This window comes from Egretta garzetta, unplaced genomic scaffold (genome assembly GCF_000687185.1).
Source record: "Egretta garzetta isolate BGI_Z169 unplaced genomic scaffold, ASM68718v1 scaffold397, whole genome shotgun sequence".
NCBI lineage: Eukaryota > Metazoa > Chordata > Aves > Pelecaniformes > Ardeidae > Egretta > Egretta garzetta.
The window spans coordinates 10,333,332-10,348,022 of record NW_009260493.1 but is presented as its reverse complement, the minus strand read 5'-3'; the positions used below and the strand labels follow the sequence as shown (position 1 = coordinate 10,348,022).

The 14,691-nt window shown below is 40.0% G+C and overlaps 1 protein-coding gene and 1 non-coding gene across 2 annotated transcripts in view; one reads left to right on the top strand and one right to left on the bottom strand.

Moving 5' to 3' along the window:
* Positions 1-14,691, top strand: part of LAMA2 (laminin subunit alpha 2) — a 296,182-nt gene that overhangs the window by 46,790 nt on the left and 234,701 nt on the right. Inside the window, exon 5 of the mRNA XM_035899887.1 lies at positions 13,299-13,478. Within this exon, the coding sequence (XP_035755780.1) occupies positions 13,299-13,478 (180 nt within the window). The remainder of the gene's footprint in view (positions 1-13,298; positions 13,479-14,691) is intronic.
* Positions 6,510-6,581, bottom strand: TRNAM-CAU. Its single transcript has one exon. It is a non-coding gene; the product is annotated as a tRNA-Met (tRNA).

Here is a 14,691-nt window from a genome sequence, read left to right as displayed (position 1 = left end):
ATATGGTAGGGAATATCCCTTTGGGCAGTTGGGGTCAGCTGTCCCGGCTGTGCCCGCCCCTAACCACCCTAGCCTCCTCGCTGGTGGGGGGCAGCGTGAGAAGCAGAAAAGGCCTTGACGCTGTGCAAGCGCTGCTCAGCAATAGCTGGAACATCCCTGTGTTATCAACACTGTTTTCATCACAGATCAAAAACATAGCCTCACACAAGATGCTATGAAGAAAATTAACTCTATCGCAGCCAAAACTGGGACACTAGTTTACTATACATGTCATATTATTTTATATCATATATCATAAATGAAATCTGAAAAACCCAAACAGTTGAGAGTTTGAAAAAACCCTGCCAAGTTTAGTTTTTGTAGCCAAAGTAAGCACTACTATTTTTATCACTTTACAATAATTAATGATAGGAGAAAAGAAAAAAAAGTTGTTTTCATGCACATAATTCTTTAATCTGTGTTTTACAGAAGATTTATGATGCCCTCCCTGGCCTGGGCTGTTCATTCTGCGCTACTTAGAAATGGATTCTTTTTTCCTGACTTTTTTTATAGCAGCTGTAAATATCTGTAAAATATCTCCAGGTCTGAAAAGATCAGGTTCAGAGTGGGAATGGGATCAAAGTTTCTTGTATTCTACAGCCAAATGTCTTATTTATTCTTTCTTTTTAAAACATTATAGATTGTTTTAAAGGCACTGAATGCTTACAATTCAAAGGGATTCCATCTGGTTTTCAAAAGCATTAGTCAGTGTGTGTTCTAAATTATATGACACAGGTTTTGCTAGAACTTAGACTCCAACACTGTACAGTATTTGTAATGGGCTTTTCCGCCTATGGGTCTGCAATGCAAAAAAATCCCCAAAAGTTTTATTGAAATTTCCCCAGTTCAAAACTCTTCAGAGCTGTAGTGCAAAACAAAAATACTGCAGTAATGTAAAGCATATTACTGCAGTTTATTTAATGATAACATTCAGAAGCAGATGTACTTGTTTACTGTTTGAACAGCTTAAATCCTCACATTCTCCCTCTTTTACATCACCAGTTGTGTTTGGCAGCCCTTTGCAACTGCTTACAGCTGGACAAGTTCCTGTGGATTTTCTTTCTACTGGTCACCATTCTATTCTGGCAGTAATTTGTCTGCAATTCCACAGTGCGCTCCGCAGCACATCTGAGTGCCATGAGTTTTTAGGACAATCATATAATGAAAAAGGGAAATCATAAGATCTTGGTAGGAAACTGGGGGTGTTTGGGTTTTTTTTAATATTGTTTGGTTTGGCATAGTTAGAAGCCCTTTAGTTAAATCTGGGGATCAGAATGCTTTTTATTATAATCTGCAAGAAAACATAACTTTCCTGTTTTAGTCATTCATTGGGAATTACTTGTCCCATTCATGATCATTGTCCAAAAAGAAGCGTACTACTTTCAATAGTAGTAATGAAAAAATATCCTGTTAAGATAATGTGCCATCTCACTTCAGTGCTTTTTGAGTACTTGTGAAGAATGTGTTTGACAGACTATATTTCATCCCTCAAGCAGATAGGCAGTAGTGTTTAACTTGGTAATGCCAGCATGTGTCACCTCTGCCTGAACCCAGACTAACTGCTCTGATCAGAACCCAGACTAACATTATTTTCAAAATTGTTTTGCACCCAGAGTTGCTATTGGCATCAGCCATTGAGTTCATGTGTCTTCTTTTCTTATTCTAATCTGCTTGCTTAAGGGCCACTAGGTTAGGCAGCAGCTGTACGATACTGACAAAATGTAAAGCAGAACAACAGTGGTTGTACAGGTTTTCAGACATCACAGGTCAGACCACTGTTGTGTACATTGAAATTTAAAACAACTATCATTTGATGATTTAAAATCATAAGTCACCTGTGGTATTAGGTGTTAGAACCTATAGCACATTGCCAAGCTACCTGCTTGTAGGTAACTCTTAAGAATACTGATTCAATTTGTTTAATCTTTGAGAATGTTCCTGTAAGAGCCAAGCCTTTAACTTTTTCTCCAGCTATCTTGTTAGTTATTACTAAGCACAAAATACTTTTTTACTGTATTAAAAGATGGAGTCTCACTTGCAAGTACACTTCGAAGAGCCAGCAGAACGCAAATGGTCGTCGTTGCGTTAAAGTACAGTATTCCAGGACTCGCATCTTGTCTGAATCCCTTATGGACTGTGATATGCATAACTGTTGCTGAAACTATGGTATAGTGTTTCCACTTAGTTAAGACAGTAAGAAAAAGAAAATAAAAACTTGAAATGACAAATATACCTTCAAGGTAATCATATTCCTTATTATTCTGTGATTTATTAATAACTATGGCTCTGATAATGAGCAGTCTGTTTAAAAGTATGCAAGATGATGACTTTGACAAATTGTTTCTTGTCCAAAAATGACAAGCATGAGAGTTACAGGAACCATAGAAAAGCAGTGGCTAGGATAAGCAATTTAAGTTTCAAGTGAAATTGGAAAGAGGAAAATGACAAAAGCAAGTTAATCAGAACTGAAGAGATGAAGCCTTATTTAGCTTAAGCTGTAGGGTATAGTTGTCAATGACACAATAGTATTTGCTAAACAGTTCGTTAAGCTGACATTTGCCTGTATTCTTAGGGGGAATGAGTTAGTTGAGATAGAGTTTGACATGCATAGCCCTTGACATTTTAATGCAAGTTTAAGCACTGCATTTCAAGCAGCTCTTGTACTCATTAGCAAGGCACAGAAGGGAGTTGTGCTTTCACTTACTAAACCATTAATTTATTAAGATAGTGAGATATTTATTAGAAATACAGCAAACCTTGCCAAATACACCGTTTCGTATATACAATTATCATAAATATGTATTTATGATGAAAAATTGGATGCTAAGTTCTGGCATATGCTTCCATCTACTTTTGAAACCAACTCTAATGATAGATCAGGGCTTGCACTAAGAAAACTCACAGAACTTTTGTCTTTAGGGCTTAAATATAAGATGCCAAGAGATTAATTAATCAACAGAAATTTTACATCTACTGCAAATGAGCTATTTGCAACAGATAATTAAAGCTGGTATTGGGTAGGAGAATTATGAGAGCTACTGAATCACCTGTGGAAAAATTAATGTTCAGTATTGTCCATCTTCACATTGATGTGCTTGCATAACTTGAGAATGTAAATCATGGAGTACCTTTCTCGTTAAATCATTTTAAGACTGACATATCTGTCTTCTCCGCTACTGATTATCAAGTAGCTAGTCTTTTTGTGCAGGACAGAAGCTTTTTTCTCCTTTATGCTGCTGTCTGAGATTAAATTTTAGTGAGAAATTGACCTTTCCTGACAATATTTTAGGTTCAGAACACTGCCTTACACGGAGTGTCAGGCTTGAAGCCCACAGTCTTGATATGATGTCCAAAATAAACTGTACTTGAGCAAAGTGAGTTCTTTACCATTACTATCCAAAAAGTATTGTAGAGTGAAGTTCCTGCTCCATCCTTGTGACAAATTACGCTAAGTAACTTTCACTTTTTATGAAAGAATTAAGTCTTCCAGCTTATCTAACAATCAATATATAGATATGCATCACTGAAAAGCAGACTAGTTAGTGATGCTGTTTTCTTGAAAGGAAAGCGAACATAAAAACTCCATGCCACATAGCCAAACAGCTGGGGCTTTTTATATCCTACAAACAGCTTGAGATTGACTGCACTCAAATTGCTTGGCAAAGTAACTAACTTCAAATACCAAAGCTCTAAGTAGAAAAATACACCACTTGGATTCATACATGGATATTTTAAATTCGAATGAGGACATTGTGCATACTTAAAATTCTTAAAAACTTTGTTGAGTGTGTAATTTTAAGTCACTTAGCAGTTGATAATATACTTTCATGCAAAGCAGTAACATTCTTACGGTTGAACTAAGTAAAGCAACAGAGGCAGCTAATGTGCTGTGCGTTTGCCCATCAGTTCATGCAGAAACGTGCACAGGAGAGTCAGAAAGAGTGGGTTTGTGCTCAACAGTGGTGGTGAGGCACAGCCTGGGCACAGCCCCCAGCACCAACTGGACCTGCTACCCCAGTACAGCAGAGCCCTCAACTCAGGCTGAGTTCCAGAGGGAGGGTGCAGCTTTTCACCTCTCAGGGTGCAAGAACTGTTTGGGACCTTGCTGAGGTTGAGGCAGAGATGGCGTCCTTGTCCACAGAAGGTTTGCTGTGGTTGGGGATTTGTGTCACCAACTACAGAACTTCAGGAGAATGTCATCAGACTGCGCAACATCAGAGGTGACAGGAAAGAAATTAACTGGCTTTTCTCTGGGACTGTAGAGGCAGAGTCTGTGCCTGTTGGTTCAGAAATGGGGACTCCCGTGATGGTGAAGACTGCAAACTGGTGACTTCGGACAACAGGAGGAAGGCTGCTTCTCTGCCTGCAGAAGGGCAGCCACATGATAATTGATTCCCTTGCAGCAGATAATGGTCTGGGAGCTCTGTTCAATGAGACATGTGAGCCAGCTGTGCCTAAACCCCCCAGGAACAGCAGGAGGAAACAATGAGTGACAGCAGTGGTGCACACCAAGTTGAACATAAGCCAGTGATGTGCCCTTGCAGCAAAGAAAGCCAATAGTATTCTGGACTGCATTTCGTTGTGTGTCACCATCAGGTTGGGGGAGGTGACCCTTCCCCATCTGCTCAGCAGCGATGAGAGCACACCTGGAGAGCTGTGTCCAGTTCTGGGCTCCTCAGTACAAGAGAGATGTGGACATTTTGGAGCAAGTCCAGGAAACGGCTGGGGAGATGATTAAGGACTTGGAGCATGTATCCTATAAGTAGAGGCTGAGAGGGCTGGGATTGCTTAACCTTGAGAAGTCTCAGGGAGATTTTATCAATGTGTACAAATACGCAATGGGGTGCAAGGTGATACTTTTCTCTGTTCTGAAGACCCATTACAAGTACAGTCTAAATAAGTCTTGTTCATCAGTATATGAGACTTGCCTAATGCCAAAAATGGCAGAAAGTTTCTTAGGCTACATCTGTCACTTCTCAGTGGCAGAAACCCAATGAAACCCTGAACGGGTTGTTAAGCATTGGAACAGGCTGCCCAGGGGAGTGGTCGAGTCCCCATCCTTGGAGGTATTTAAAAGATGGGCAGACAAGGTGCTTAGGGACATGGTTTAGTGGTGGAAGTGCAGGGTTAGGTTAATGGTTGGACTTGATGATCTTAAAGGTCTTTTCCAACCTAAACAATTCTATGATTCTATGAACTGTGTTCTGAAATTCTGGTCATATGGCTGGATGGTCTGATGGTCACCTGGCTGGAGCACGTTGCAAGTCCTCTCAGGTGTTTTTGTTACAGAAGCTAGGATTGTATGCATCCAAGTGTTGTCCCAGTATCTGCAAAAGTATCCATACCCAGCAGCTGAGAAAGGTTACTTACTCTGCTAATTAATACCTATCCTTAAAGGGTGTTGGAAATAGGTGACACAGTAGGCATGTCAGAAACAAGAAGTTGTTTAGGAATGACTTAATGGCTTGTGTAAGAGAACCACTATGGATTTAAGAATAACATAAAATAAGAAAGTCAGCAGAAATATAATGGGAAATGAGATCTCTATGAAATAAAATTCAGCACCTAAATTGGGACAGCATAGGTTTAATGTTGTATCAGCAACTGCCCAAACAGAAGTGAGTGGATCTTGCCAAAGGAAGGCTAAGAGTATAATATCAGCCTTCTGAAACCCTTTGGCAGACTGTGTAGGTGTCAGAGTAGAATGTAGTGCAAATGAGTATTTCTTAAACAGCTGAATGTTCTTGGTGCAGCTACTCAAGGAACCCACAATTTAGTCCAAAACAGTGCACAGATCCTGGTCAGGAGTATTAACTGTTGAACATTTGTTATGTAAAAATAACCAGAAAATACTGAAAATGCAACATCCCAGGGCAATAAAGTCTGCCAAAGTACAATTTAAAAATAGAAAAGGTGGTCAAACAGCTAAAAAAGTTTCAGACAGCCTAGAGTTCATTTAGAATCATAGAATCACTTTGGTTGGAAAAGACCTTTAAGATCATCTAGTCCAACCTTTAACCTAACCCTGACATCCCACCACTAAACCATGTCCCTAAGCACCTCATCTATCCTTCTTTTAAATACCTCCAGGGATGAGGACTCGACCACCTCCCTGGGCAGCCCATTCCAGAGCCTGACAACCCTTTTGGTGAAGTTTTTCCTAATGTCTAGCCTAAACCTGCCCTAGCGCAGCTTCAAACCATTTCCCCTTGTCCTATCACCCGTTGCCAGGGAGAAGAGGCCGACCCCCACCTCACTACAGCCTCCTGTCAGGCAGTTGTAGAGGGCGATCAGGTCTCCCCTCAGCCTCCTCTTCTCCAGGCTGAACAACCCCAGTTCCCTCAGCCGCTCCTCATAAGACTTTTGCTCCAGACCCCTCACCAGCTTGGTTGCTCTCCTCTGGACATGTTCCAGCAATGCAACATCTTTCTTGTAGTGAGGGGCCCAAAACTGAACACAATAAAGTGGCCTAGCAGAGGATGGTTTCGATCCATCGACCTCTGGGTTATGGGCCCAGCACGCTCCCACTGCGCCACTCTGCTGTGGCTAGCATTACCCAGACACGCATGCTACATTTAAGAAGGGTTCCAAAAATCCTACAACATGTTTAAAGCATAAACTAAGGAAAGAAAATAGATATTAAAAGTAAACTAGCATCATTTATGAATGGAAGTTATGTCTTTTCCTCTCCAAATGAGGAAAAGAGGTAGGAAAATAAGCTCCAGCAAATGAACTGTTAAACCACAATAAAGATGTGAAAAAGGTTCTGAGTGACTAAGTATGAAGTTGAAACAAACCTTTTTTCAAACACATCAGATTCAAGAAGGCTGCCGGAGAATTGGTGGGCTGAGAGATGATCAAAGAGCATTCAAGAAAGATAAGGTCATTGCTGAAAAACTAAATTAATGATTTGAGTCAGTTTTTGCTATAGAGACTGTCAGGAGGGTTTCTGCACTGGAGACATTATTTACAGGAGAGGAGTTGGAAAAGCAGTTGCAAACTAGGTTGTTAACTGAAGAGGCACAGAAATAATTGATAAATTGGATAGTGAAAAGGAACTCAAGGCTAAAATAGGTGAATTACAACACTTATTATTTAACCCCTCACTTACAAATATTCTCAGTAACTAGGGAGTGTAGGGTCTCAAATGAAACACCAGTTTTTTAGAAACATTCCTGAGGAATCCAAGGATACTACAGATCTGGAAGCCTGATACCTGTGCCAAGCTAAATAGTAGTAAAGAAATGTAATGAAGAATAGAGCTGGTATAAAGATGTATTTCTTTGTTCCAATGTAAAAACTAGTAAGTATTAAGTGAATTTAGTAGGAGGAAGGTTTAAAACAAGCAAAAGAAGGATATTTTCCCCTATGACAGGTAAATGAGGTGAGAAAATCCTTATTACGTGGTGAGTGTAGATTTTAAAAGGTGACCTGAGTTTAAGGTGAGACTGAGTGAGTTCATGGAAATCCTTTGAGGCTTATCAAATGTTTAGAAGCTACCTATAGCTCAGGAAATCCCTGAGGATGTATCATGTATGCTTGCCTTCATCTTATTTTTAGCATGCTGTTTTGGCTACCATGTGAGGCAGGTTACCATATCAGATAGGTCTTTTGGTTCTGACGTGGCCAAGACATTCTAGTGTACAGGGGTGTCCTTTGAGTAGCTTTTGTAGTGTCTATGTTGTTCAACGTACTTGTGGGCAATCTGCAAAACCAGAAAACTGTGTAATAGCAGCATTTGTTGGTAATGCAAAATGTAAGATAATTTTTTCTATTAGCAGTTTATGATGCTAAATGAAAAATACTGTATGAAAATCAGTGTCGCTAAAAGTAAATTAATACATGTAAGAAAAAAAGAATTATGCATGAACGCTGATGGGCTAGTGTTAGGCTAAATTCTCTTCAGAGTAGAGAACTTGTAGCATTCTCAACAGTTCTCTGAAAAAAAGTTGATTTAACATCATATGAAGATCAAAAATGAAAAGATGTTGACTACTCACAATTTCCTCACATGAAAAACTAGAACACTGTCACTGAAATGATTCATGATCTGAGTTCCAGGTTTAAAAGGAAAATTAAAAAAAAAGAAAAACAAGCCAGCCCCACCAGAACCAGTTATTTTTTGTTGGTTTTTTTTTTTAAAGAAACAAATTTCCTCCCATTGGAACAAATCTCTGTAGTGATGGAAAATATAATGGTGGAAAAAGGGAGTAGACTGATAGTAGAGAAAAGGTCAATTGGTAGACATTAAACGCTATGACTGAGATTCAGTCTGTAGCTCAGGAAGCATTTAGACTGTTCCATCAGAGGAAGTGATGATACTGTGTCAGAGGGATCATTCTCTAAATGCCCTGTTCTGTTCCTTCCTAATTATTTTCTGGTGGCCTCTGTTGGAGACAGGGCATTGAATTAGGTACATCTTTGGTGTTACAAAATGTCTTTTCTGTTTTGCCATTTAACTACGGTATGCATTTTTTTTTTTCAATAACTGTTAGAAGTTTTGGTTCCAAACCAAGCACAGAAGATAGACAACTTGGTAACTAAACTAACTTGAATATATACTACTGGGTCCAATCCTGTTTAACATCTTCATTCGTGGTTTGGATGATGGGGCAGAGTGTACCCTCAACAAGTTTGCTGATGACACTAAACTGGGAGGAGTGGCTGATAACGCCAGAGAGTCATGCTGCCATCCAGAGGGACCTCAACAGACTGGAGAAATGGGCTGACAGGAACCTCATGAAGTTCAACAAGGAGAAGTGTAAAGTCTGCACCTGGGGAGAAACAACCCCAACATGGACATACTGGAGAGAGGCCAGTGAAGGGCCACAAAGGTGATGAAGGGACTGGAGCATCTCTTCTATGAGGAAAAGCTGAGAGAGCTGGAACTGGTCCGCCTGGAAAGAGAAGGCTCAGGGGAGATCTCATCAATGTGTATAAATAGGGAGAGTGCAAAGAACACAGAGCCAGACTCTTTTCAGTGGTGCCCAGTGACAGGACAGGAGGCAATGGGCACAAACTGAAACACAGGAGGTTCCCTCTGAACGTCAGGAAACACTTTTTCACTGTGAGGGTAACCAAGCACTGGCACAGGCTGCGCAGGACGGTGGTGGTGGAGTCTCCATCCTTGGAGATACTCAGAAGCCATCTGGACATGTTCCTGGGCAACCAGCTCTAGGTGGCCCTGCTTGAGCAGGGGGGTTAGACCAGATGACCTTCAGAGGTCCCTTCCAACATCAACCGTTCTGTAATTCTGTGATATAATCTTTTTGAACATGCAGTTGCTAATGCAGCTACTGAAAAAGGTCATCATACCCTTTTGCTTGAATAGTTCCAACTATTGAACTGGTTTACAAATCAGATACCATTCAAAATGATTTTATGAAATGAGAATTTGCCTTTCATTGTGGTAACATTTAGATGTTTTGTAAGGGAATGCTCATTTCCCCTGAAGATCCCATTTGTTGGAATATAATCCTGGAAAAATTCCTTGTTAAGGAAAAGTTTTCTAGGGTTGAAATCTACATAGCTTTCATTTCGAATCCAAAATGGTGATTACCTTGATCCTGGAAATGGTAAACAAAAGTTGTCCATAAAACCTGAGCGAAATTTGAGATTGTTCCCTCATGGGGACTTGGATTATCCAAATCGTAGCAGCCCAATGGGTGGATTAAAGTATTAGTATTTTCCTGGTAGACTCAGCTTTGGATCTTAGCTCCACTGTAGAACTCTGGTGTGGCTCATACCACAGTACGCATACAGCTAGTGCAGGACATCAGTGCCTAAGTTGCCTGTGTGAAAATGGGGCTAGTCTTTGCAGGACTCAGAGCTATATGATGATCTTGGATGACATAATGGTAGATGGATATTGAGGACTGTGTTCAGTGGAACAGTTTTCAGATCTGATTCAAAAATATTTGGAGAGTAGGGGCCATGTCAGTGACTTGACTGAAAATGTTCTATTGATCATGCGAACAGTGTCTTACAAGTAGGCGCAAAATTGTGGAGGGAGATGAAAAGAGAAAATATGCTCTGGAAAAAACACAGCAGTCTCATTGTGAGAGTCCTATTGAAAATACCGTAGGTCTGATTTCTACTTTAACTTCTTTAAAAACAGTTATTTAAAATTCTGACTGTTTATTCCTGATTAATGACAGATGTTCCCAAAGTACTCTTAGTTTCTTCCTTATTCTCTTTTCAACGAGTAGGAACAACTTAGTTGGACACTCTTCAAATTGATTCTAAATGTTTCTAGGGAGAAATTAATGATTTCATCACAGATGTTGAGAGAAGAAGAAATAATTCAGAGTAACTAATTTTGCATGTGTAAAATTTTCCCTTCAGATTCATTTTGATAAAACTACCCAGTTTTAATTTCCCAGTCCTAGTGTCATTTTGGTGTACATGTTTGAACAGGTGCCACATTTCACGCAGGACATAGTTGCAGTTCAGTAATTATGAGAGATTATTTGTTTGTTGTTTTAAAATGAAATTGTGAAACATTTAAACACAAGCATGAAAGACAATATAAATGGAAGTCATCATCTCTACTAGTTTAGCCTTGCCAAATAGATGTGCTGCTGGCAGATAGATCCATGAAATCTTTTAAAAAGGGGGTCTATTCTGAAAAGGAAGCCTCTTCTTTTATTTTGTTAATTTACATTTTAATTCTGTAAAACTATCAGTCCAAGGTAGTAGTTTTTTTCTCCCATTGGTGCCTTAAGACTAGATTTGTTCTTGTTTAAACAATATAAATCAAAAGATATGACTGCTATTTGTCAGCTGTGTCATTTGGTGTCAAGCTCTGTCTGTGATTCATCCCCTGAACTCTCTGTGGGCGCTTGCTTATTCTGATACATGGGCTTTTACCTGCATCTTTCTCTCCCCACCCCCAAAAGCTTTTTTTTTTTCAGTTTTTGATGAGATAGTGAGACTGCCATGCTGCTTACAGCCATGGTGCTGTTGCTGTTTCAGGGTGAGCTAGGGGAAGTTTTCAGCACTACTTTAGATATATTTCTTCTTTATCTCTGGTATATCAAAGTTCAGTCTTTAGTATTCCACTGCTTTAAACCATAGCCTGTCTATGTTTGATGCCAGTAAGAAAGAAATCTCTTGGATCCTGTCTAAAGGAAGGGGGTGACGGTGTGAAAAAACACTCAAAGGAAATGTGTTTCCTTGCTCACAGGTAAATATTATGCAAAGAAGTCTTTAGGCATGTGCGGCATGTATTCTTACTAAAATCTTGCTTCTTTTGGAAAGATCTATCAGTTTCCACCGGACTTATCTCCCAGCTTCTTTTGAAGTTTATTCTCCACACATGTTCTCTTCTCTTTTCACCGAGGTCTCGAGCATTTTGCTCTCTCTGGTCATATGTTTTTGTCCTGCTTGTAGCCAGACGTTTCTCATTCAGGAGCTCCTCCTTGCTTTCTCTGGGGTTATTATAATCTTTTATTTGTACCCTGTCTCTTCCATAGCTTTTTATTATGTTCGCTTCCAGCCAACTGTGTCCTTTAATTTAATTATTTGTAGTCAGGAGCAAAATTGAGTCAGAACTCTAAGTGAGACTGTTGTTATGATCTCAGGAGAAGGTAGCGATATCACCTATTCCTGGAGATAACATGGCAGAAGCCTAGAGGTGCTGATTCATACTTAGGCAAGATATGGCTGACAGTTGCTCCTGGCAGAGTGGCTCCCAGGGATTTCGTGTACCTGTAGATACAATGGAGGGGGATGCTGGATGTGCTGAGGTTTAGGGTTTCCCTGTTGGTAGTGAAAATAAGTAAATGAATAGTGTCACATGGCCAGTGCAAGACAGCGGTTCTTCAATAAGCCTTCTATCCAGTGCCTGCAAAAACTCCAGGAAAGGAAGAGCTCCTGCTTTGCTGGGAGCTGTAGATTTGCTCTCTCTTTCCTCGGTGTGAGGCAGCCACTGCTGAGTGAGTGCCGGCTGGCGTTCTGGGCGCAGCTGTTTGCCTAAACCAGTGGTAATATGATCAGTGATGGAAAATGGCTGTGTGGCCTGACCTCTCACTCAGAGCACCAAGGTAAGGTGCACAACACGTTCATTGCAAAGAATAAATAATTCCCTTATTCGTTCAGATGTTCCACACGTTCGGATCAGCATCTGAACATTCTTCCAGTGTACCAGCCTGTAATAAAAATGCCCCAATTAAAATTTAACACTTCAGAATACAGGAAAATTAATGGTTTCTTTCCTCCCTCCCCCTAGGTGCTCATTAACAATATTTTGCTGTACCTGACATTCTTCTTCTTGTAGGCCTTTTCCAAGAACAATTCTGTAGCAGCCCATCTGCTTTATTTTGTTGATTCACAGTTAACGTGTGCCATGATCAGCTAAAAAGACAGGAGGGGAAGAAGATTGCTTATTTTTGTTGTATTGCCCTTGCTGCTGCAACTGGGGTCAGAGAGTCTTTTTATGAAAGAGCCACAGAGCACACTGACCTAGAAGATTTCTAGACTTCAGGATAGGGCAGACAGAGAAAGGGGGGGCAATCTTTACAGAAACCACAGTGTAAGCAGAGATTGGTAGCGTCTTTGGAAAAACAAATGCTGAACAGTGTTCTCAGAGGTGATAAAGACTTTCCTTAGGGAGCAGGTAAAAACAGTTGCAACCCAGGAAATTGCTTCAACTTGCTGAGAACAAGATTCAAAGGCAATGATGTGTTGTGTAAAGAGACAGTGGGAAAGGGGACATGTTTATGAATGCTTATTTTGTCTCATCTAGCTGTTGTAGTTTCCAGTATTTACAAGTTACCTTATTCTGGCTATAGAAGAAACCTACTTCAAAAGTCTTTTAATGATGACCGCTCTAAGAGGTACAAACTGATCCCTGTTCAATTCTGAGTCCCATGCCAAGTATCCATTCCTTTAACTCAAAAATTTTGAGCCCTTTGGTTTGGTAACTTGAAAATACCTACTTCAGAGTAGAGGAGGAGAAAGGAGTTGCCCACTACATGGACATGATTGTAGTGCCTTGATACGTCTATGCAGTTTGGGTTGCAGTCTTTCTGTAGCTGATGACTTTCCTTTGCTCAGAATGTTTTTACTGTACAGCCTCTCTGTACCTGGGGTCTGTGAGTACGTGGAATATTTTTGTGGGGAAATCTGCTTTCCAAAGGAAGATGGTATTTTACCTTTACAAAAACATTCACACAGTGCCTCTAATGACACTTGTTGGCATAATCTTGGCAGCATTGATATCATCTTATTCCTTATTGCTTTAATAATTCTGTCTTCAGATTCACACTTCTCTAATTAATGGACGGCCCAGTGCTGATGATCCTTCACGTGTATTACTAGAATTCACCTCTGCTCGCTTTATTCGCCTGAGATTTCAGAGGATACGGACACTAAATGCTGATTTAATGATGTTCGCACACAAAGATCCAAATGAAATTGATCCCATTGTTACCAGGAGGGTAAGTTCTGGCAAGAGAGTAGAAATGCTTGTGTAGAAGTTCTCTTCCACTTGTAAATGTGTACCTGCCTTTGTTTGCCATAGGAAGTATTGGGAGATGATGAGGACCTCGTGTTATCTGTCAAAATCCTAGTGTTAGAGGATTCACTCTTCACAGTATTTTGTTATCTTCTCCATAGCAGTAGTAACAATTTTATCTTTTCTGTTAATAATGTTATTAACATACACACCATGCTTGTTAACATAAGCACACAGCTCCTTTGGTGGTAAACATTTGGATGCAGGTAATTGGCAAGTGGTTGCTGTTAGATGATGTCCTCTTTCTTCTTCTGCTGCTCAATCATTTGCTACCTTTAACATTCCGTGAACACTTACTTACTTTAAGTAGAATTTCTACTAGGGGTGCTATAACTAGTAGTAGTGGCTGAATGCAACACTTTTAACATTATTATATGATGCTAACACTAAAAATTTTAGGTTGTGCTTTAGCTTAGAAGCGGGGATGCAGCACTCAAACTCACACCATACCCCTGTCTTCACCACTGTTCCTTGGTTGTGCACACCCCGATCTCTTCTTTCTGCAGTCTGTACTTTCTTCCTGTGCCACTTCTCCCTCTTTTTCCACTGCTCAAATATTGTGTGTTATTCTATTTTTCCTCTAATTTTTCTCCCAAGCATTCTTAAAATCTGTTTAGGGGGATGTATACCTTTCCACATTTTTTTCTTTCTGCTCACTTCCTCTTTCTGTTGATCATTTTATTTTTCATGGGTTTTTTAATTTTATTTTTTTAGGGTACCACTATATTAAATCCTGTTATGAAGGAGGAATATGGCTGCTCTTGGCTTTAATTAATACAATTTGTCAGTGGTAGATAATTGCAAATAAATACATAAAGTGCTGGCTATTTCTGAAAGGTTGGAATGTGCCATTCTGTTTTGTATTACAAACCCAGAAACCTTCCAGTTGAGTGCAGTTATTGCAGCCTCGCTAACCCTGGAAACTGTGTGGAAATTTAATAATCTGATTCTAAGTGATCAGAAACACAGAACTGAATCTAGGTAAGAACCCAATTAAAAATCATGGAAACCTCGTGCAGGACAATCCACAGAATTCTCAAGCCAACTAAGAACGATAACTTCTGTATGGTATCTCTCCATGAGGCTCTCCTCAAAGGAACAGGGAGCAATTGAAACTTGCCATCCTTGCCTGGCTT